Below are 22,604 nucleotides of genomic sequence, written 5' to 3'. Positions count from 1 at the left end.
CCTCCCCCCCCCCCCCCCTTCCTTTATCAGATAGCAGGACGTTTGGCATTGTGTTCACATCACCGTTCACAGTCCTTTTCTAGGATTGAAAATAGTGATATTAGGTCTATCAAGGGCTTTCGCAACACCAGAAAGATTGCACCTCAACCTGGTAAATTACAGTTCCAAATTCGAATCAATGCCCAGAGTACCTAAGCACCTACACCAGAGTCATGGCATTATGCAAAATCAAAACAATCCAACCAATGATAATGATCTTTTCTTTTCCTTTTCTGTGGTGCATCTAGACTTTCCACCTCTGGATTCGCGATGTCCGCTATAACCAGTTAAAGTGTTGACAACTCGTTTAGTACCTAATGCATCTAAAGAACTGCTCGAACAAAGTCACAAATTAGAAGTCTCTGCTACTCGTATCCGCTTTCAGCTGCCCAAGTTGCTTTTTTCTACGTGGGGGCGAGTGGTTGAAGGCCTTTGCCGTTTATCCAGAGGAGACGAGGCTGAGGCTGAGCCAGACAGTACCTTCCTAGTGGAATCTCTTATGACCGAATGACGACTTGACAACATATTCCTCTCAGTTCTCAATAATAACGACCACGAAACCCGAGTTACTATCGTCTAAGTCTTTCATACTGCCTTTACATTCTACTTGAAATGGAACGGCCCCATCTCCGTATCGAAGACTACACGGTGGGATGGGTTTGTGCCCTCCCAATCGAACTTGCAGCCGCAAAGGTTTTGCTGGATGAAACGTACAGTAGGATGCCTCACGACGGCTCAAATGACACCAACTCGTATACGCTCGGTCGTATCGGCGATCATAACGTCGTCATTGCATGCCTCCCAGCAGGTGTGACGGGAACCACCTCCGCTGCGACAGTGCTATACAGATGAAGTCGAAGTTTACATCAATCCGCTTTAGTCTGTTGGTGGGAGTTGGAGGTGGTGTCCCAAGCAAGAAAAATGTATGTGCTACTAGGCGATGTAGTGATCAGCAAGCCAGAGGGGCAGCACGGGGGCGTGGTTCAATATGACTTTGGAAAAGAGATACCAGGCGCATTCTTACGAACTGGCTTCCTCGACAATCCTCCAACTGTCTTGCTTAATACGCTTTCAGACTTCCAGTCTGATTGCTTGCTGGGTCTGATTAATCTCACAAAAAAGTGCTTATCCTCATTTGGAAATATACCCCATTTCGCACGCAATAATGCAGGGACCGATATCTTGTTTAAACCGAAATACAAGCACAAGGGAGGATACGCATGCGAAGGGTGCGAATTGAGTGGAAAAATCGAGCGGCCTCCACGTGACAGTCAAGCAACTGTTAAGATTCACTATGGAACGATTGCCTCTGGGAATTCGGTTATAAGAAATGCTGAAATAAGGAACGAGTATAGCAAAAGGCTCAGCGGGGTGCTTTGCTTCGAGATGGAAGCTGCAGGGTTGATGAACGATTTCCCGTGCCTCGTCATCCGAGGTATCTGAAACTACGCAGACTCTCACAAGAACGACAATTGGCAGCCTTATGCAGCTGCAACTGCAGCTACGTGTGCAAAGGAGATTCTTTCTCATATCTCTGCGGATGCAGTAATCGATGAGGCTGTACGATAGAAACATTCCCTTGCTGCTAGTCTGACTGAAATTTGAATGCTATCCTAACACGTTGTAACAGGAAGTGCTTCGGACCGCTATTGAGAAAGTCAAACTAGATCAGTTCGTAGAAATGATATCCGAACTTACAGTTGACCAAGATAAGCATAAGGATTCAATACCGCGTCTCAATCCTGACGATCCGATGTTCCACTGGATTTTCAGAAATGTTGACTTCGAGGAATGGAGCGATTCCAGTGAGTACCAGGTGCTCTGGCTCTCTGGGCAACAAGATCGCAACTTCCACCAGGTCTCATCATACATCGTGGACCTGGAAAGGGAAAGAGTTTCAAGAACAGAGCATATTGTTCTATTCTTCTTCTGCTCCTCTGCAGTCAGCAAACCATCGGCTGTTTCCGTTTTTGTTTACGCACCCCTTCGCCAAGCTCTCTGCTACTCTCCGACGGAAGACAAGAAGGTAGCGATCGTTAAAGCGTTCCTCCAAGGGATCTTAGAAGATGGCCATTTGGAACAGTACAGCTCAAAGGGGACCCCTCAGAACAAAATCTTAAAGAAGGTTCGTGGACTGGTTAGACAAAGATGGGTCCCGGAGTGACGAATTCATCAAAGGAGTTCGTGAATTCGTTCGACTTCTCCAGGAGAGACTTTCGAGTGCTAAGGCCGTGTTTACAAGTTAGCCGCTGGATAATATCAAAGAACTATTGAATGGGCTACCGTGCGCCTATACTGAATATGACAAGGAACGAAAAGGTTAGTTGTACCCCTCATCCTGACTTTCAAAATATACTCACAGTGGTGAATGAAGAGTGTCTAGTTAGTCTTAAATTTGATAATACACGCTACCATAAGATCTCGCCAGAGCACAAGAGTACCTTTGAATGGATCTGGAAACACGAGAAGTATAGGAAGTAGTCAACGCCAGGCTCGTCCCAACTCCTGTATATCCAAGGACAACCTGGAACATGTAAAGTACTTCGGTGACAATATTCTGGAACGTGAACCGGCTGCAAAGTCAGCTATTGTGGCCAAATACATCTACAGCTACCGAGATGGCGAACCTGAACGGAAGCACTACAATATGTTTCGGTCAATCCTTATGATATTCAAGACCAGGACGAGACCTTTTTTTCGAAAACAGTAGCGGAGTCGCAAAAATCGCGTTGAATGGGCCTATGAATCATTGCAGACAGCTTTAAATCACTGCTGAATCATTCTTTCTCGAAACCAATTTACCTAATCGTTGATGCCGTGGACGAGTCAGAGCACAGGGATAGGCGCATTATCCTCGATTGATTGTCTGACCTTTGTTCCGCAGCAAGAAGTTGCATCGTCAAGGTATTCGTCGCAAGTCGGCCGGTGGCAGAGCTCGAAAAGCGCTAGGGGAGTCATTATTTTATAAAATTACAAGACAAGACAAAATCAGATATTTCCGAATTTGCTCATTCGTTCCTGAAAAATCTCCGTCTGAAGGATCACCATATTAGAGCGGTGGAATGCATCGTTGACAATGTTCAGGGAGTATTCCTATGGGTAAAACTAGTTGGGGAGGAGCTATCCTACTCTGTAGGAACGGATGCATCCAAAGAACAAATCTACAGCTTCTTAGAAAAGCTTCCAAGAGGGCTGGAGGAATTTTACCAACGCATGCTTGATAAATTGACGGCTGACAAAACCCTTTGGCCGCAAGGGATGAAGATTCTTCAGTTTGTTCTCTTTGCGGCACGTCCTCTTACCGTGGACGAAGCACTCCATGTACTCGGTGTTCCAGATGACCATAAAATCGAATTCTTGTCTTCGGATGATTACATTCGAAAGCGCATTCCAGGCAAGAAACATATTACTCACTGTGCAGGCAACTTTTTAGAGATAAAAGAATATCACGGTAATACTGCATCCTAAGAACTTGTTTAAACTTGTGTCCTTATGAATCTGCAGAACAACAAACCGTTCAAGTCATCCATCAGACTGTCCGTGAGCTCTTTCTTCGTGGCATGGTAAATCTCGAGCAGTATCGACGAGAACAATGCATACAAAGACATATCAATACTTTTCATCCAGTATCTCACGCTTTACGCTGCCAATGCCACTCTTGGACTACCGGATATCATTGATTCCTGGATCTTAGAGCACATTGGAAAATATGTCCAGGACCTAGACAAATGGCTTTTTCGCAAACTACGCTCTATGCTATCTTACATATCACATGGATCACTGTCATCAAGATTCAAGCATCATGAAGGTTGCATCAAACTTCATCCATCAATTGCCCCATAACGTCGCCCTTCCCTTGCTGGAGAAATGGGTCTATTTACAGCTGAACAAGATTATCCCGTGCAACACAGAAAAAATTACCGCAGAGGACTTCAGAACTAATGCCCTACATGCCACAGTTTAGAATAATCTTCCCACGGCAGCCAAGACACTGCTGACCGTTGGGGCTGTTGCAGATGCAAGAGATGCAGATGGACAAACATCTCTGTTATTAGCAGCAAGACTTGGGCATGAGGCTGTAGTGAAGCTGTTGTTGGAACACAGTAACATTGATGTCAACTCAAGAGACGGTCTTGGGCAAACACCACTGCATTGGGCAGCAGAAAATGGGGATGATGCTATGGCAGGGCTGTTGGAGGACCACGGCGTTAATGTCTTCTCAATAAATAGTTATGGAAAAGTTCCCCTTTTCGATTTTCTGGGTTGAGCTCTTCATGTATGGAATGCATGTATAGTACTGTACCGCACATGCTAGATAGGTTATGTGCATGCAGATAGGAAGGCCTCATATCACACCACCCTTTTCCTTGCCTTGCTCATACAGGATGTTGTTGACGCTGAGTATGAGTAAGCTGCTAGATTTTGTCTGACTCCATTAAGCTGATGATATCAGTACAAACCATACATCAGCTGCGGTATAGAGGTCGCCCTCGCCAAGTTAATTGGGAAAGACAAACATATCGAAAAACCTGCCAGGGCATACACCATCTAAGAAAGAGAGATTTGGTATTAACCATCTGCGGGAGGAGGGGCGTGTTGAGAAGGAACCGATAGTATAATTGGGTTTGCAAGACTATCTAAATCAAACAGGTAGAGTACATGTTGTTGTGGGCACAGCAGGTATTGCGCACTGTACATATATAGTCCTCCAATAAATCTTTCAAGTCGCATACATGTTCCAGAGATGGTCTAGCTTGGAATTTTTCAACTCTATTTGCGGAGCCACAGCACTGATATCCAAGACAAGTATGAGATTTGTCGTAGCAAATCTAGTTACCAATACTTTGTTGATTGGACCGACTTCCAGTGTCGTTGGTGACGTCGATCGCGTTCAGAGTTATATGGAGCCTCAAGTGCGTTCTTTTTTTTTTTTTTTTTGAACAGCATCGCTGCAGACATGGTTCTTTGCCTGCGCGGCATTCATGTGCGCAAGTGCCGTACTTCTTTGCTGTGAGTCGGAGTGATAGTATCGGACAACTGTTCATCATGACCGGGGAGGAAGAAATCCTCGATCTGAGAACAATAAATCGAGGAGATCCCTAATGGGGATGAGGGCCCCAAGGCCCGGAGCTTTCTGAGAGAGCTTCAGATTGAGGAAGACATCTCATCTCGTGCTCTCTTACACGGCCTCTTTAATCATGGATATGCACAAAATGCTGGTTTCTCCATTTCACGATGGCGGACAAAGAACGAATCGGTTGCAGGTCAGAACCGGAAGCACTTTGTCCGATGTCGGGAGTAACTCCCGAAAACGGCAACTCCTCAATATCGGTGCGGGTTTTCTCTCGTGAGCTTGAGACGGGCGGGATGTCAGAGAAAAGGGGAGGTTCTAGACCCTTTCAAGCAGCAGTCAACTCTGCAATGCGTCTCTGCAACTCGGGCACCGCACGAAGCTGAAGATCGATTTCCTCCTTCTCACTAGAGTTTGAAATCAGCCCAGTTAGCTTATGCAACTACGCAGATTACACAGTCGGCTAGTTGCAACCTACTCTTCAAGCTTGAGTCTCCGTTCCCAATCCAGCCCCGTGAAGACATATCCACCCTGGCCATCGAACTGCAGGATCTTCTTGTGGTACTTCCACAGACTGCGCCGGTGCGACACCGTCATCAAGGTGATACCGAGCTTCTTCGCCGTCTCGTACATGACTTTCTCGATCTCCAGAGTCACTGACGAGGTGCACTCGTCCAGGATGGCGAACTTGGGTCGGTGGTAGAATAGTCTTGCCATGGCAATACGCTGCTGCAGGCCCCCAGACAGGACATCGCGCCACTCTTCCTCAGCATCCCAACCTCCCGGGCGGTCAACAACGGATGCGATCTCCACGACAGACAGAATGTCATAGAGATCTGAGTCGGTGACGCCCTTGGCCCGCATCTCGCGAAGGCCATCCGGGTAGATCACCTGCTGACGAAGGGTCCCACGGGACAGGTAGGGCCGCTGGGGAATATAGAATATATTCTCAGAGCTGGGTTTCTTAACTGTGCCTCCATAAACCGGCCACAAGCCTCCTAGAATACGGAACAATGATGACTTCCCGCAGCCGTTAGGACCAACGATCAGGAGATGATCGCCGGGGTGGACGGTGAAGGACAGCTTTTTGACAAGCACGTCTCCATTGGGAGAGACAATTGGGACGTCAGTGAACTCAATCGATTCGCTCTCCACGACAGTCCCGCGACCAGCCAGGACAGCTGCATTTTCGTCCGTCGAAGCTGACGAGACAAGCTTCTTCTCAAAACGCCCAGCGGTAAGGTCCTCCATAACATCCAAGAGAGAGGCAACACGTGCTGTATGTCCCGCCAATTCCGAGATCTCTTTGTAAGAGAACATCACACGGCCGAAGGCATCCGAGGAAGAGAGGAGCATTCGCCTGTTTGTAACGAAACCTTGCAAAAGGGTTAGCCACGGGATCACCTTCCGCAATAGAGACGGTGCATTGACTTACTTTCCGTGCGATCTCCCATCGTCTGGGTAATCTGTCCCGGTACCTTGAAGAATACTGGAATACTGCAGAGGATCAAGCCCAAAGCACCCCAGAAGTACTTGACGACGAAATCTTCCATAATTCCATGGTACAGTCGCCTGCGTAAGATGCGATTAACGTGCTTGATCAGCGTGAAATACCCCTTATCCAGGTTATCCTTCTCGGCCTCGTGGCCATGATAGAGTGCCACCTCTTCACTGTAATCGATCAGTCTGGTATGCTGGAACCGGAACTCTCCTTCCAATCGAGCCTCATCCGCCACGTATTTGCCAAAGGGCGGCGTCAGCATGCGCATGACGTTCGCGGATAACTGGACCAGGAGGCTCATTAGGAAGAGGCCTTCCCCTCCCACGCTCTTGGAGAGCGAGTAGTTGTAGATGGCCATGTCCAGGATAGGCTTGGCAAGGTTCGAGTACAGCTCAGCCAGGCTGTTGGAGAAACGGGGGATATCCACACTGATAAGCTGATCCGGGTTCTTGATCCGATCGTCCAGAGCGGAGATCGCATAGAATGTCATGTTCGACAAGTACTTTTCATGTACGTAGTCGGTCAGACGCTTCCGGTACTGCAGAGCAAGTCGACATTGATGGTATGAGAGCTAACGATGTCAAAAACCCGGTCAGCCAGACAATCGGGATATCATCTCGACGTGAAACAGACTTACCATGGAATTCGTGAACGTTGCAGGAACAGCAACCGCCATCCACCACACCAGGCCAGAGAGAAAGTGCTTCCCCTTCCCTCGCACGAGGCTGCTGACCAACCTCCCATCCAGCTCCGCGACATACAAACTGAGCATCGTCCGCAGCACCAGAAACACACTATGACTGACGAGCAATCTCAGCTCCTTGCTTCTCCACCCGGGTATCACGATCCTCAGCAATCGAAGCAGGTTTCTCAAAAACTCGCGGTTGACCTCGACCTTCTTCCGGGGCTCTCTGCTGTCGTCGTCGCCCATGCTACTGGTCCCCGGCCTTCCCCGCAGCTCCGCCTGGCGCTGCGAAGCGGCCTTCTGCTCAGAGATCGCATTGCGGACGCGCTTGACCAGGGCAAGAAACAGGGCCAGGTAGACTGCGCGGGAGATGCGGGTGCGGTGCTTGAGGTAGAGGCTGGCCAGGCTGGAGGCGATCTGCCTGATAGAACGCTCGGGAGGGAGCAGTTTGGACTGCGCAGCCATGGTGAGGGGTTGGTTCCTAGGAGAGGGGAGCTCAACTCAACGATGCTCCAGCACGACGGAGTCAGGAGGAGGAATCAGCCAGAGCTGGAGGAAGCATGGCCTCTTGTCTAAGAATTCAGCAGGATATTGTGAATATCCCATCGTTGGGGACGAAGCTCTGGCATGTGAATGCGGCTGGGCCTGACCAACGGCTGGAGAATGGAGCAGCGGCCCCAGCCGGTCCCCCACAGCCGAGGATGGGAGGCTGACCATGGGAGATAGCGAGCAGCAAGCCACGCGGTTGGATGTCGCAGCTGATCAGCTTCCCGCGTCACCTGAAGCTGACAGCCTGTCTCGCTATGACGTAAGCGACATGCTCAACTCCGAGCTGACTTCACGTGAAGAAACATCCGGCGCACAAATGCGGCGTCGATGCTGGCTCCTTAGAGCAGCTCCTGCCCACGCCTACAGTTACGTGACTTGTGTCTATTATGAGAAACACAGTGAGAATAGAACTGAAAACTTCATCGGAGTTGTGGCCATGACAATCCTATCCAACCTGACCGACATCCCAAAGTACCTCATACATACATGGCCCAACCACCCACACAAGCGAAACTGGTGATATCCCGCTAATCAAACAGGACAACGAATGGCCTAAATGGCTAGATAAGACACAAGATTCCGCAAATATGTCATTAAAAAAGATAATTATGAGAGAGCAGTAACATCCGTTCCCTTGCTATCCCAGAAGCCAATTTCCCGATAAACTGCCCTTAAATGCGCCTAGATAACGGGATTGTGTGAACTAAATCACATAAGGTAGTGTAGCACCAAACGAAGTAAAAGGAAAAAGAGAAAAAAAATCGGTGGCCCATCGCACAAGCACCCGGACAGCCAGGGTGGACTATATACAAAAGACTTCCCTGGAGAAGTCAGAACGGCTCGCTTCATGGCAGAGTAAAGAAAGGCATTCGAGGTCTCTGCCCGGAATGCATATATAGCAAAAGCAAAGCCCGATTTGTGGGCCTCGGGCGACGTTACATATCCAATTGACGTCATCGTCAATAGACTGAACGTCGGGGTTCAGTGTCAAACGTAAATAATCAGTAGTGAAGCTGCATCGACGGTGTGTTCTTGACGGCTGACGAACTGGCACAGTTGGCACGCTGACCACTAAAAGATTTTCTGGACGCCTAGGGCTTTTCGACTGCAGATTCATCAGGAATGCTCTTCCCAGCTCCGTCGCAATTGGTTGCATCGGATGCAGCCCTCAATCCGCCATTGATCTGAGCGGCGATTTGACTTTGCTTGAACTTCTGGAACGCCTCAGCGTCTTGCTTTTGGATCATGTAGAGCTCCTCCACTGTTGAGCCAAGTTCTTCGAGAGCTTTGTCCGGACCAACGCTCTCGATGCGAGAGCGTATCTCTTCTCCACGCAAACGCTCCAGTTTCTCCCGCAATATGGCCATGTGAGAGTCGTCAAAAGGAGAGCCGGAGAGCTCATCAGTGGAAGGGTCCAAAGATGGATTGAGGAAGTCCCGGCGAAGATTCTGGCCAAGACGGAGGACACGGCCTTCCTCAGACGTCAGAGCACGCGAATAGAGGGAGGTATTTGAACTTGAACGAGACAGCCCGATAATGTAATTATCCGTATCCTCATCATCGATTGCAGTTTCCGTATCAATATTGTTTCCTGGAGGGTTCTCGCCGAAAATAGGCTGCTCATGGATACTATCAGCCGAGTGTTGAGAGCTGGATTCTTCGGGAACAGCGGGCGCAGGCGGAGGTACGATACGAGTCTCTGGAAATTCGTCCTCAAATCGCTGGATCATCCTTTGTAATGTAAAATCGAGGAATTGAAGACGTCCTGGACACAATTCATTAACGGATACTCGACGCAGAATAGCCCGGAATCAAACTTACTGTAATTCGTGTCATTTCCGGCTCTATCCTCACGGACAAGGGCCGACTGAATCCTCGTTCGAATATTACGAGCAGACTCCAGCAGATTTTTCGACATATCACGAGGCCTCTTCTTTGAGACAACAGGCCTGCTTTTCCGACGTCTTGGGGTCGAGGTGCCGCTAGGTGGTGCGGATAGATCGCCCAACATGTCCTTACCCGCGTTACCCAGACAGACTCCAAGGGCTTTGACGACTCCCGTGCCTCCAATAACATAATCTTCGTCTGGCGCAGGTTCGTCTTCTTCTTCACAGGGTTCCTCCCCATCAATATGGCCAACAATATGCTGGAGGATTTCTGGGATTGGAACAGGCGGTCGTGAGACTGACGAATCTAAAGGACCGGGGATTTCTTCCTCAACAGCTCTTCGCTCCAGATTCCGGAGCGAGTAAGCCACTATCTGCGATGCCAGTGCCTTGACGACTTCATTGTTGTCCATACTTGGAACTTCAATATCCACCGCAATGATGGTACGCGACACGCGCACCGCCGCCATCAGTGACGCATAGACAGCGCAAGCCTCTTCCTGGCTAGCAGGGTCCGTAGCAGAAGACAACCTAGAGATCCGGTCGTTTTCCAGGATGTTCAGATGGCAGAGACTCTGGCATTCCGGAAGGATCTCAGCTAGAGCAATAGCATGGTCCGGTGAAAGATTGACATCTGCCAAGTGAATGCGCTTGAGCCAAGGCATCTTAGGAAGAAAGCGTCGAAGCATGGCAAGTGCATCTGGTTGCATCGAGAAGAGGTCGCGGTTGTGTGAGAAGTCGACGAAACGGAAGTTGGGCAAGCGAGTGAACGCTTGGAGTAATGGGTAGATGGCCGGCGGTGTCAGTGAACAATCCGCCAAGCTTAGGGCGTAAAGAGGATGGTTGCTATTAATGGCGGAGGCAAGGAGGTCAAGGTGATCCTCTAGATCATTTCCACCCAAATCAAGGCCCTCACACTGTCCAGCCTGGAAATAGCGAATAACATGCTCAAAACCCTCCCTCGTCAGATCGTTATTTGCGAGCCCGAGTCTTCTCAATCCGAAAGCGATCGCAGCATCGCATATCTTGCCCACAGTCTCAGTTGTGGGTTTGCATTCGCTCAGCAGCAGTTCTTCGAGGCGATTGCCACCAAATCGCTGTGAGAGGGCATTGGAGAATAGAGTCGCGATGTCTGCAACAGGCTTCTGAAGCTGACCAATGGATCCAGTACCATTTGTGGCGATAGGCATTTTCGGAAATGGTATTCCTGACAAATCTATAGCTTTGAGCGACCTGGACAGGTGAACAAAAAGGCAGATGTGACGCCATCCCTCTGGTCCGATCTGAGGGTTATTTTTCAAAGATAGCTTCTCCACAACACCAAACTTCTCTTCCTTTGGTTCAGTTGACAGGTTTGCTTTCCTCCTTCTTCGGCTATATCTCGCTTGCTCCACAGTCTTTGTTGAAAGCAGTCCAGCAAGGATCGCCCTCACACCCTCATCTGTGAGAGCACAGTTTTCGAGTATTAGTTTTCGGACAGGTACAACAGCAAGCCAGTCGCTGAATGTAGCAATATCCTGAAGGGTCATGGGAAAATCGGTGAGATCGAGGACAGCGACAGTGCCCGGAGATTCCGCAAGCGTTGAAGAGGGAGAGGAAATTTGGTCTACCAGCTTTTTCAGCACGGGCGTTTCGCGTAATTGGCAACAACGTCGATAGATTCGCACAGGATCGATAGTCGGATGACTCTGTGTTTTCGAGTGGGAATTCGGAGGATAAGTCGTGAGATTATCGTCATCATCAAACGTCAATTGCAGTGGTATTGAACCATTCGCCTCGGCCTGCCTCCGCCTTCTCTCTTTGCGCTCCTTCCGTTCTTCTTCGGACCGTCGCTTCTTTTCTTGTTTCCTAGTTGGCTCCTTGGCCTGGTTTGTCTGGCTGGTAGGCTTGCTTTCGGTTTGCGAGACACTCCCTTGCTGATATTCTTTTCCGGCATCATTCACTTCATCATTCTTCGTCTCCTTCGTGGTGCCATTCTTCTCTTTGTCAGAGACGACAGCCTGAGGATTCTTCAGAGCAGCCCCTTCGCTTTTATCCTTGGACTTGGTCTCTGACTTCTTAGATTTCTGGTCTCGCGATTCTGAAGCAGAGCGTTGCGCATTGCTCGATACCGGGCCTTCATCATCAGACTCCCGACGAGAGACTCCTGCGATTTCCACATCGACACAGAAAGCAACCCGCCTCAGCTTCGCCTGATTCAAATCCGGGATCTTACACCTATCACGGTTGCGGTCGACATTCATTACCCGACGTTGACATACGATACCGTTGGTCGCCATTTTACCAAATCCGTTCGTGCCAGAAGAAAACCTCCGAAGGGCATTTGTAAGGAACGACGGGCTTTTCGGCGAGCTAGAATTGAAAGGGTTCGACGGATCATCCTTTTTCTCTTCCTTATCTTTGGGCGAATAAGCGGCACCGAACGGGTTATGGAAGTCAAGCTTCGTCGCAGCTGGGATCGTTTTGGAATTTGCCGGGCTCTCTTTTGCATTGCTCTGCGAAGGCGGTGTGGATCCGGAGGAGAACTTGGAGCTCAAGCTTTGAATCCAAGAATTTCTCCTGCCAGGAATCTGACGCGGTGCGCTTGCCTTCGGCGTGTCATTTTGAGGGCCTGGCGGCAGGCTGGATGTCTTCGACTCCCCGATCTTCTCGTTGCTCTTTCGCGCTTTTAACTCATGTCGTGATTTGCTGCTCTGATCGCTTCCAGAAGGGGATTCGATGGAGTTGGATGGGTTTTGGAGTGGAGGGTTGCCGTTAGAGTGCTCTCGCTTCTCCGACGAAGAATGTACGGGCACTGTTTCCGCATTCACGTTCGTTTTATCGGTCACAACGGACGATGCGGACTTTGTACGAAAGAGATTGTCTAAACAGCAGGAAGCAAGATATCAGCTATCAGTCACAACTCGGTGAATTGATAGGTTGTCCTCGTTGGGAGTTGCAAGACTTTGAGAATAAGAATGAGACCGATGCTGGTACCAGTACAACGTACCCTTTTGTGAATGGTGAAGCCAGCTCACATCCACGGTTTCAACACCCTCCATCTCGATCCCGGATTATGGAGAAGGGGGTGCGGGGATGGAAGGGTGCGGCAGATCTCGTGAGGATATGCGACGTGGAATGCGAGAGGACGACGGGCGATGTTATACAGAGGGGCACATTCTCCAGCACCGTCAGGTCACACAGAAAGGATGCGGCGACGAAGGCGAAGAAAGAAAACGCCAAGAAATACTCTCGACGAGAAATCGGGAAGAGCGGGACAGATCTGAGTGTGGAAATCGCGGGTAGGTCCTTTTTTGGCGGAGTGTCACAGAAAGAAATGGAGCGGAAGTTCCGTCATCGGAGGGCGGCGGAAGAGGGAGGACATGGTCAAGGACACAGGAAAGGACCAGACAACGGGAGGAGGATATAGGAGTCGGAGGACGCAGGATGAGGGATTTCCGGGATGAAATAGGGCTCGTGGACGGATTGCTGATCAAGGCGTACTGGACTACTGCTCTGGTGGATGGCGCAGGGATGCAAGTGAGGCTGGCGGGGAAGGAGGCGGGCGCGTGGGCGGTATATGCACGTTAGGTCTACGGAGGACGGAGCACGGCGTGGGCTGAAGGTCGCCGATGCGAACGAAGCAAGGCTTCCCACCAACTGAGAAATAATGCCACCGGCCGTTACTTTACAGGGTGTTACGTCCAGTAAACCCGCTCTCCGTCTGTCAGCAGCCACAGAAAGGAGTGGAAGGGAGACGCTCTCCGAGGCAAACGTACCCGAAGGGGGGTGTATCGTTACCAATCGTTACCGTGACCACTCACACGACATCCTGCCAGGCACGTATCCGAGACACAGGAGCCCGGTAATTAATGACGCTTCGATGCGCCGGAGATGGAGGGCCGCGACTCCGTACAGAGCACGGAGTACGGAGTACGCCCGGAGAACGAGAGTAACTGCTTCCAGCTTAAGGCTGTGAGCTAGGCCCGATGTGAAAGCACCGCTGCTCGCTGTCGGCTCGACAAGCACGCGCTGATCCGCGCCGACGGGTCGGCCAGCCTCTTCTCTCGTGCCGTTCCCTCCACGATCTCCACAGTTCTGGCGGCCTGTACAGCGCTGGCTCCCGTGTCGGCATGCCTCGTCCGTGCTCTGTTGCTTTAACTGCCTCTACTTTCCAGCTGAGTTGTCCGGCACTGGATTGCCGTTCTCCAGGCTGCTTACTCCCTACATCTTTAGCAAAAAAAAAGCACTGCCCTCTCTGTACGTCATCACACAGCACAGCTTGTGCGAACTACGAAGTAGCCAATTCGGGCTTGGAGATCGATTGAGCCCAACTAGGACCCTACGGTACTACGGACTGCCGCATACGCGGTCTACGGAGTATATGGAGCACTCCCTACGGTCACTACGGTGAACTTCTCGTCCTCTCTTTCTTACGGCTGTTCCTCTTGTCTGGTCCACTACTGCGTAGGACCAGGTCAATTGAAAACGGCTGAGGCTAACTGGGCCAAGCATTAGTGGTCTTACACAACTGCAAATCCCGTGATCTTACTGATCCAAGCCTAGAGCTTAAAGCAAAGCCACTGAGCACTCACGACGGTATTTTACTGCGTAGATATTCTGGAACTATCCATCGTCTTGGGTTGTGCAGGTTGACTTCGTTTTACATACATACGTGGTTCGCCAGGTCAGAACTCAGCAGCAGCAAGCCTTTATGTACTGCAGATCCTGCTGCAAGGAGTCCATGTCTTCAAGTTAGAATTGCTGTGATATGCCGGTGTAAGGTTCCTGACAGAAAAGAACACAGCGATATTGCAGAAGATGATGAAACTCTACCCCACTTCCATGGCTACCTGGCCAGTGACGCGCAATTAGATGCTGCAGAAATCTTAACAACGAGAGAAATCAACAGTTAAGCATACTGTAGACATTGCATCATTTGCTCTGCAAGCATGAGTCTGGAACCAATGCTCACATGGTGTTGAAAGTACAGACGGTCCATGACTAGAGGCTCAGATATATATATATATATATTTGTTCCGAAAACTTAGGCGATCGCCACATCTGAGCAGTGTGTCACAATTGGAACACGAGTTATCCTGACACTTCCTCAGATCATGCACATACATATTAAGAATTACAAATATCATCAAAAATACGCAGTAGATCACTTCATTAGATGAGATCATGCTATCATCATGGAACGCTTATCGAGTAGTACACGTACAGTACTCCGCAGTGGACATCTGAGGATCTCGCCAGCTGGCACTGCGGCGGGACGGAGCTAATTCTTGAGAACACACAAAACAAAAAAAAATTTAAGGTATTAGGTAAAGTTAAAGCAAAACAATAGTTCGCAGGCCCCAAATCTGCATCACGCACATATACGAGATGAGATCTACCAGGTATATACTACTACTAATTTTTTTTTTTTTTTTTTTTTATTGATTGCTTTCGACTACCAGCCACATCGAAGAGAGGGGGAAAGGATAGCAGACCTAACCCAACCCAACCCCGCAGATCTGTTGGGACTAACTTACTGATCCTTCAAAATCTCTCCCTGGCTTCAGTCGGCGCAAAATAATACTTCCACAAGCCGCGCTAAAACGGAAGAAAACGGAGACTCACGGAATCGAATGGCTGGAGCTTGGCGGTTTAGTTTGGTGTTGGCAGCTGCTATTATTTTATTTTTTTTCACTTGATAGTGGTTCTCCGCCCGAGAGCGCGTGTTTCGGTGGAACGAGAAAAGTTAGTAGCGCTATGCATCTTTCTCGAAATGGAGGTGAGCGTCAGCTTCAAGTTAGTAGTTCTAAATTCTAATGCTGTGTGCGTGAATGACGTAAGGGCCGAAGTCAGCAGCGGTAGGACAGTGTTTTTTTAGTAATTACTCCTTTTGATGGAGTTTGCTGACTGGCTTGAAATTATTCTTATTTTCTTCTACTTGTACTCATATGTCTGGTGACAACCAAATGTGCGCTTTCTACCAAGGCTATCTACGAGCACGGCGTATACGGTACGGAGTAGACTGGAAAAATTCGAGAACACAAGCTTACGGGCCCTCGCAATCAGAGCAAATTAGAACTGTTTGAATGACTTTCCCTTGGTAAACCGAACTAATTGCTCCGAAAACAAACCATGACCCTGACGCTTATTCCGTGACACATGACCTTGAGAGAAATTGAAAGACAGCCGTTGGGCATAAACCTATCCTTGTTTTTGGTATCTTGAAAAAATTTTTTTCAATTGTCCGCTAAACCGATTGCTGCTTGCTATGCGATTCACATTTAAGCAAGCTCGCGAATCTTGGCCTGTGCACGAGCCTTCTTCTCCTCGCGAGACAGCTTAGGAGTCCTGTACTTCTTGCTCTCGGCCTTCCACTCCTCCTTGGACTTCTTGGGGCCCTCCTCCTCATCCTTCTTGAAGGGGTCCTCACGGATGGCCTTGTGGGCCTCAGCGTAGATCTCCTCGAGGTCACCAGCGTCGATCTCGTCGTCGATGTACTTCTGGAACTGGCCGTGGAAGCGCTCCTCATCATCGTCGGCAAGGGTCTCCATGTACTCAGCGACGTGGCCACCGAAGATGTACTTGCGCAGGGTCTCGGCGTCGAGCTCCTCGGACTCAATGTCGTAACCAGGGAAGCGGTTCTCAGAGTGAGGGATGTAGATACCACCGTCAGAAGCACCCTTCATGGCACCGAAGACACGGGCACCGGTGGAGGTGCGGGTAAGACCAACATCGAGGAAAGCCTTGAAGGGGCGGCGGGTGCCCTCGTCGGTCTCGACGGCCTCGGTGAGGGTGTACTCACCATCGGGCTCCTCGACACCCTTGAACTGCTCATCCAGACCTAGCTTCTTGAGGGTGCGGCGGGCGAGCAGCAGACCGGTGGCGTAGGCGGCAGCCCAGTTGGTCAGACCGTGCTTGATGCCATAGCGCTTGAGCTCGTGGGAGTAGGCGGCAGCAAGGACCTTGTCACCGGTGATCTCGGAGTACACGATCTGGGTGATGATGTCGCGGTTGGTGAAGCGGACGACCAGACGGTACTTAGGCGAGGTGTACTTGTTCTTCGCCTGGGTCACAAGGCGCTTGCGGGCATAGTAGTCGGTCTTTCCTTGCCTGCGGCGCTTGTACTTGGTCTGGTAACGACTGCACAGAAATCAGTAATTTGTTCGACGAGTGCAAAGAAATCGGAATTTTTCAGACTCACCTGTAGTACGCGCTGTTCTTGACGAGCTTGGTGAAAGGCTGCAAAAGAGTCGCCGAGTCAGCAATTTGCGCTTCAGAAATCCTCTCTCCGAAGCATCTTGCAGAGACCCGTATTATCCCTTCCACAGGCCAGTGCCTGCGACGGGGAGAGGAAATGCTAAAACAATGCAGGATCGCATATCACTGATATGCCATGGCATTAGCACTCACCATCTTGTCGGCTGTCGAGGATCGAGGCCTGGTGTTGTCGACGTTGGCTGCTTGAAGAGGAAGTGTCGTGGGAAATTTCGCGCGTTAAGTTTGTGGGTGGGATTCGCTTAGCGTGGCTGCATCCCGAAGTCAGGATCGGGGTTGGCGACGAGGCCACGACCTTAGGTGGGAGGCTGCCAGCACCAAACGAATAATGCCTTCGGCATGATGTTCACATGGAATTGGCTTTCTAGAGGGGTATCCTCGTTGTGGAGTTTAGTCATTTTCCATTTATCTCCTAATATACCAAAAGATGATAGATACGGCATACCTTAATCTAGAAGACATCTATAGCGCCTAGCCAACCTCAGTATCCCTAACTTGTTCTATAGCTTAGCCTTGTCTTCGCTTTCCAGAAGCTGGAGGCCAGTTGTGCGTTCAAGCTCCTTGACTGCCTCCTGTGTTCTCCCAAGAGTGACTTTCAGCGTCCTCATCCCTGCTTTCTTCGCCGCCTTCAGATTCTCTCCGATGTCGTCCAGGAACAAGACATCGGATGCAGTTAACCCTTCGATTTCCCGTCTCCTTGCCACTTTGTCTATCTCCTTCAGCGCGAGCTCGTATATCCGAGGATCCGGCTTCCTCAGACCAGTGTGCGCGGATGAAATAAAGAAGTCGAATTGTGCCTTTACCCCCGTTGGATCCTCTTCATTGTACGGATGGCCATCGGGAAAGATAGTCGTATTTGATAACGCGCCCATCACAAACTGCCCCGAAGCCCTAAGCTTCTTCAGCGCTGGAAACATGTAAGGGTCAGGAGACCGGGATATTCGCATCATCTCCCAGAATAGCCACTCCGCATCAACTTCAGGCAACGGAGGGAGTGTGGCCCCTACACCAAGACCCTGCTTTTGCCGAAGTCGTTCATGAAACTGTTTCCAGAGCGTCGGATCCCGCAAGTCCTTGTTGAAGGCCGCGAAGAAATTGGCGTCCATCTTAATTTCTCCTCGCTCCAGCTTGTGCCAGCTACCGTTTGGTGATGTGCGTGAAATACTGTAGTTCACCCATCCTGGCGGAATATTATTTGCGATTTCGTAGTCTAAAATGGCCTGGAACGGTGAAACAACCTGAGAGACTATCAGCATTTCTATTGTTCTTCTAGCATATCTGGTCGACGGTGCAGTCTTACACAAACTCCTCCAATGTCAAATAGCAAGGCCAAAGGACGCTTATCTTCGACCATGGCGAAAAGACTTGAAATACCGTACAGTATCCCGGTACCCTAGAGCATATGGAACGTTTGATATTAAAATAGTCGCAATGGACATATAGTAGATAGTGTCGTGAGTTGACACGATTCTTGTTGGTAGCTACGTACTTTAGGTAGCTAGGGAGGCAGATGCAGGTGCTCAGGTGGTTTGCCGAGGTTACTATTATTATGTAGATCTCGACCTGGTTTCAATAAGACCGGGAGGAGACCTGACCATGTAACTACAGAGTGATAGCGAACACTGACATCCAAGTAAAATCGTCCTCCAGAATTCGCAACTACGCGTCATGGTATTTCCTTAACTCGCAAACAGCAGGGCTTCCGATGGCTGAATCTCGGTGGATTCCTAGTACCTAGCTGCCGAGGTGCCCCTTCTGATGATCGTGATCTTGGAATAGTCTTGCGGGGCCGGTCACGTGCTAGTTTATTATCGATAACAGATCCTAGGCGGTATCAAATAGAACGCCAAGCTCTATTCAACGGCACCCGAAGATGTGACACTGTTGATCAATGGCAATGGAGTCATCGCGAACGGTTTCTGAGCTGAAGTCATCCTTCATCAGAAGCCAGGTTCGGATTCTGTCGGCTATTCTCGAGCCTCAGGAGGGCTGGAGAGACTATGCTCCGGAATCAGAAGAGGACGATCTCAGCGACAAGGCAGTTGAGGAAGCGTTGCAAAAGTGTAAGAACTGAACTTGGTCCTAATTAATGTGGCTCATCTGTAATGAGGAACTAATTTATTTACAGTGAATGCAGTCTTGAAACAGCATAATCGCGTTGTCTATTCCTCCCAGGCAATATATCATGTCGCACGACAGATTGAGAGTCTCTACTGGAATTCCATCAATCGAGAAGTCAGTGGCCCTGATTTCCATGGCAGAGGAATTGAAAAGGGCACGGATCTATCAAATCATCAGTAGGCCATTGCTCTTCCCAACTGGCTTCCTTCTAAGCCCATGTGCAGACACGTACTGACCTTCGTATCAAGGAGTATCGCAAAGCTTCCCGAGGAATGGGAGGATGAAAATGCGAGCGAGGAAGACAAGCTAAGGTCATATTTCTAATTAGTGTTGCTGTCACTCATTTTATAGTGTACTAACTGTCTTTCTAGATATCAGCAGTTGCGCGCGCGCCTTGTTGAGTTAGACAGCCAGCGACAGCAACAACGGCGACGCCTTGCTCAATATAAGCAACTCCAGACTCTCCTAGAACCGTTCAAAGACCCGCAGAAGAATGTTCAGCCGAACCTTATCACCAGGGACGGTGAGCTCGGTCAAGAGCTGGACAGGATGAGAATGCTCGTCGCCAGAGTTGCAGGTCGTGTCGGGCAAAGAAAAGCTCCCCAAGGAGACGAGCAGGAAACTACATCCATGTATCCTGACCAGAAGCTTGCAGCGGTGCTGGACATACTTGGCTAGCGCAGAAATAGCGTTGTCTATCGGAGAATGGATTGCGATCTTCAACCGCAGAACCATTCATTCTCCGAGGTAGTCTTCCAGTTCGCTCATTTACTTACGATTACGTTCTACAACTGCTAGATTCTAATGTGTATTAAGTAGCCGGGATGCTTGAGAGGTTTACATAACACCGCCTGGGAATTGAGTTGGAAGAACGGTTGAAAATGTATTCTAATCTTAGAAGAGACTGCTAGTGATGGAAATATAGAAATCCCTTGATGCATTCTAATCTTTGAAGAATCCTATAAGTACCACATATGAAGTAATAATACGCCCATACTGTAACCTGTCGAGATATCTAAGGAACTGAGACTGCAAAATTTAAAGGAAGGCCGCGGAACAAAGATGACTGCGGGAGACCTCCAGCAGGTGACTTGCAGTGAAGTGAGTCACAGCTCCTTTTGTGTCTCTTTCCCTACCCTCTCTCACAGCAACCATCCATGTTCTCCAATGTCTAATAACATCAGCACCACTATGGCGGATAATAGACGCCGCCGTGCGTACAGTGAGGCCATGATCATGACAGGCGGTGATATCCACCACTGCACGGACCAAAATATGGCCGCTAGCTCTCGGAGAGGTCCTTCCGACCCTCCGGCGCTTAACTCTTTCTGTGATGGCGGCGGCTCTCCAGCTGCTAGTGCCAAGTCCACTCTCGGCATTGGACTGGGGATCAACCTGTCTGAGAACGACTGCGCGCTCGAGGAAAGCTCTGATCCTCCTCTCCCTCCACGGCCAGCTCCTGTGCGTGGTCACCGTCGCCGCTCGACTCAGGTGACGCGTGGCGATCTTGTCAAGATTCGAAGGGAAGTGTTGAGGATTGCGGACGCTGAGAATATTGACGATCAAGCTGCGTTCGAACGCAACACTCCTTGGAGACCAGCGAATCCTGAAAACGATCCAGAGCTCGCAGAACTCAATCGCGCATTTTGTTGTGCTAGCATGTCTCTCAACGGTGGAGGAATGCCGAACAACGGTCAGGGAAGTGGCATTTTCACCAACTACACGGACAACTCTCCGAACACCCCGAACCTCGCCAATATTCCCCGCCAGAGCCCCTCTCCTTCCCCCCAGCACACTCCTGGCCAGGTCAATGGCGGCGGCGGAATGGCTGGCATGAATATGGGAATGCCAATGAATGCTGGCCACCAGATGGACATCAATTACCTCTGGGAGATGGTGCAGGAACTGAGCGAGGTGCTCAAGTACAACCGTGAGATGACCAAGGGGATTATCTCCAGTGCGGAAGAGATTATGGTATGTCTACTTTTTTCGATTCTGTTCAGTCTTGTTTTATGCGCTGTAATTATTCGAGTTTTACGAGCTTGTGTGCACGAATACTGATCTTATGTCAACATAGAGACGCGCCACTACCGAAGGTGCTAGCCCGACCTTGCAGCAGGTCAACGGAGAGATCAGCGGTAAGCTTTCTTCTGTGACGTAAGGTCAGATTGGAGCTGAGTTGACCACGATAGCTGCTCGTATTGCGGAACTCGAACGCGCCCTTGCCAAGGAGAGACGCCTCGTAGAGATCCTGAAGCGTGAGCAGGCTGAGAATACCAAACTGATCGGGGAATACGAGACAGCTGTCGGTACAATGGTCGAGCAAATTCGCAACTACTGCCAGAACAACAATATGCACTTCCTCGCCCAGAAGCGCCACTACAACAATCTGCTTCAGGCTGAGCGTGACGCCCATCTGCAGAGCCGTCTCGACCGCGACTACTGGCACGCTCAGACCATGAAGTGCGCAGAGATGATCCGTACTGCTTACCGCCTTCGCTGTGAGGAGGAAGAACTTCCAATCCGTATCGTTGCTGGTCTCCAGAATGAGGTTCGCGCCTACCGCAATGCTCTCGGAATGGAGCCAGAGAAACCAGAGGAGGAATATGGTTGGGAGATCCTCAAGGACGTGCCCCCAGGTGTGGACTAAAGGAGAAACGGCGTTGAAACTCTCTCGAACCCTAGGGAGGAAATCATGAGCTGCGATGACAAATTTCCTTTTTCCTTTCTTCGGGGCAGGGCGTTTAGGAGCCAGATTCTCCTTTTTGTCTCTACTATCTCTCATGGTGGGATGATACCCTGGTGGAATTCTTTATGATGATTGTCATGTATTCTAGTTGCGCATAATTGCCGGCACGGAGCTTTGTTTCTGTGCGTCTGAGCTGTGCTATTTTTCTACTTTCTACCGAGGCAGATAATATGAACTGATTTTCATGATTGGGCCCCGGCTTAGATGTCTGTAACTTGTTCGGCATTTAAGGATCTTGGTATCGCTATATTAGCGGCTTCTTAACTGTACAGCACTGATGTGATCGCAGCAGGGATCCCCGTTAAGCAAATCCGCTTGTGTAAGACTAATGATGCTTTTCCCTTGCGTATGCGGGGCACGAGGCAGGAGGCTAAAGAAACGCTCTCGACCTTTAGCCCTACCGTTTTTACTAGTTGAAGACTCAACGTGCTGTGAGCGAGTGCCAGCCTTCGAGATTGAATGTTCCAGCCATACTCCAGCATAGCACTGTACATACAACATCCCTACGGGATCCGGAGCCTTTGGACTCTAGAACTCCCGTGCACTTGGACGAGAAACTCCGAGCGTTGGGACATTCCAAAACAGGAGGAGAAACTTGGGGTATCGGCAGTTTTCCTCACCTTTCCCTGTCTACAAGGTTCTTGGCATGAACGAAGCTCAGGCTCTGCATGGATACTTGGCTGCTAGTAGGTATTCGAATGGGCAGTTGTCAGATGTGTGAAACCGCTCCTGGCCGTTTCCAGCCA

The 22,604-nt window shown here is 49.8% G+C and overlaps 8 protein-coding genes across 8 annotated transcripts; 4 read left to right on the top strand and 4 right to left on the bottom strand.

Annotated features, from left to right (window-relative positions):
- Positions 1-1,720: 1,720 nt before the first annotated feature.
- On the top strand, positions 1,721-2,203 carry VTN00DRAFT_9075 (uncharacterized protein; the record flags this gene model as incomplete). The annotated part of the gene is made up of 1 exon (XM_069435995.1): positions 1,721-2,203. The coding sequence occupies one exon, from the start codon at positions 1,721-1,723 to the stop codon at positions 2,201-2,203; it is 483 nt and encodes a 160-aa protein (XP_069284660.1).
- A 3,235-nt stretch (positions 2,204-5,438) lies between these two features.
- On the bottom strand, positions 5,439-7,761 carry VTN00DRAFT_9074 (uncharacterized protein; the record flags this gene model as incomplete). Its single annotated transcript, XM_069435994.1, has 4 exons — positions 5,439-5,517; positions 5,589-6,486; positions 6,546-7,182; positions 7,249-7,761. The coding sequence occupies 4 exons, from the start codon at positions 7,759-7,761 to the stop codon at positions 5,439-5,441; spliced, it is 2,127 nt and encodes a 708-aa protein (XP_069284659.1).
- A 250-nt stretch (positions 7,762-8,011) lies between these two features.
- On the top strand, positions 8,012-8,219 carry VTN00DRAFT_9073 (uncharacterized protein; the record flags this gene model as incomplete). The annotated part of the gene is made up of 2 exons (XM_069435993.1): positions 8,012-8,104; positions 8,145-8,219. 2 exons carry the CDS (start codon positions 8,012-8,014, stop codon positions 8,217-8,219), a joined length of 168 nt encoding a protein of 55 aa, XP_069284658.1.
- Positions 8,220-8,936: 717 nt separating this feature from the next.
- On the bottom strand, positions 8,937-12,772 carry VTN00DRAFT_9072 (uncharacterized protein; the record flags this gene model as incomplete). The annotated part of the gene is made up of 3 exons (XM_069435992.1): positions 8,937-9,610; positions 9,667-12,594; positions 12,721-12,772. The coding sequence occupies 3 exons, from the start codon at positions 12,770-12,772 to the stop codon at positions 8,937-8,939; spliced, it is 3,654 nt and encodes a 1,217-aa protein (XP_069284657.1).
- A 3,222-nt stretch (positions 12,773-15,994) lies between these two features.
- VTN00DRAFT_9071 (60S ribosomal protein uL18) lies at positions 15,995-17,126 on the bottom strand (the record flags this gene model as incomplete). Its single annotated transcript, XM_069435991.1, has 3 exons — positions 15,995-16,853; positions 16,915-16,952; positions 17,124-17,126. The coding sequence occupies 3 exons, from the start codon at positions 17,124-17,126 to the stop codon at positions 15,995-15,997; spliced, it is 900 nt and encodes a 299-aa protein (XP_069284656.1).
- Positions 17,127-17,488: 362 nt separating this feature from the next.
- VTN00DRAFT_9070 (uncharacterized protein) lies at positions 17,489-18,342 on the bottom strand (the record flags this gene model as incomplete). The annotated part of the gene is made up of 2 exons (XM_069435990.1): positions 17,489-18,226; positions 18,289-18,342. 2 exons carry the CDS (start codon positions 18,340-18,342, stop codon positions 17,489-17,491), a joined length of 792 nt encoding a protein of 263 aa, XP_069284655.1.
- A 543-nt stretch (positions 18,343-18,885) lies between these two features.
- On the top strand, positions 18,886-19,787 carry VTN00DRAFT_9069 (uncharacterized protein; the record flags this gene model as incomplete). The annotated part of the gene is made up of 4 exons (XM_069435988.1): positions 18,886-19,051; positions 19,117-19,285; positions 19,358-19,420; positions 19,481-19,787. 4 exons carry the CDS (start codon positions 18,886-18,888, stop codon positions 19,785-19,787), a joined length of 705 nt encoding a protein of 234 aa, XP_069284654.1.
- Positions 19,788-20,300: 513 nt separating this feature from the next.
- VTN00DRAFT_9068 (uncharacterized protein) lies at positions 20,301-21,759 on the top strand (the record flags this gene model as incomplete). Its single annotated transcript, XM_069435987.1, has 3 exons — positions 20,301-21,083; positions 21,187-21,247; positions 21,302-21,759. 3 exons carry the CDS (start codon positions 20,301-20,303, stop codon positions 21,757-21,759), a joined length of 1,302 nt encoding a protein of 433 aa, XP_069284653.1.
- Between the last annotated feature and the right edge of the window lie 845 nt (positions 21,760-22,604).

Source organism: Thermoascus crustaceus (genome assembly GCF_041956765.1).
Source record: "Thermoascus crustaceus strain CBS 181.67 unplaced genomic scaffold VTN00scaffold_7, whole genome shotgun sequence".
In the NCBI taxonomy this organism is placed as follows: Eukaryota; Fungi; Ascomycota; class Eurotiomycetes; order Eurotiales; family Thermoascaceae; genus Thermoascus; species Thermoascus crustaceus.
The sequence above is the reverse complement of the archived record's forward strand: the minus strand, read 5'-3'. Positions and strand labels throughout refer to the sequence as shown.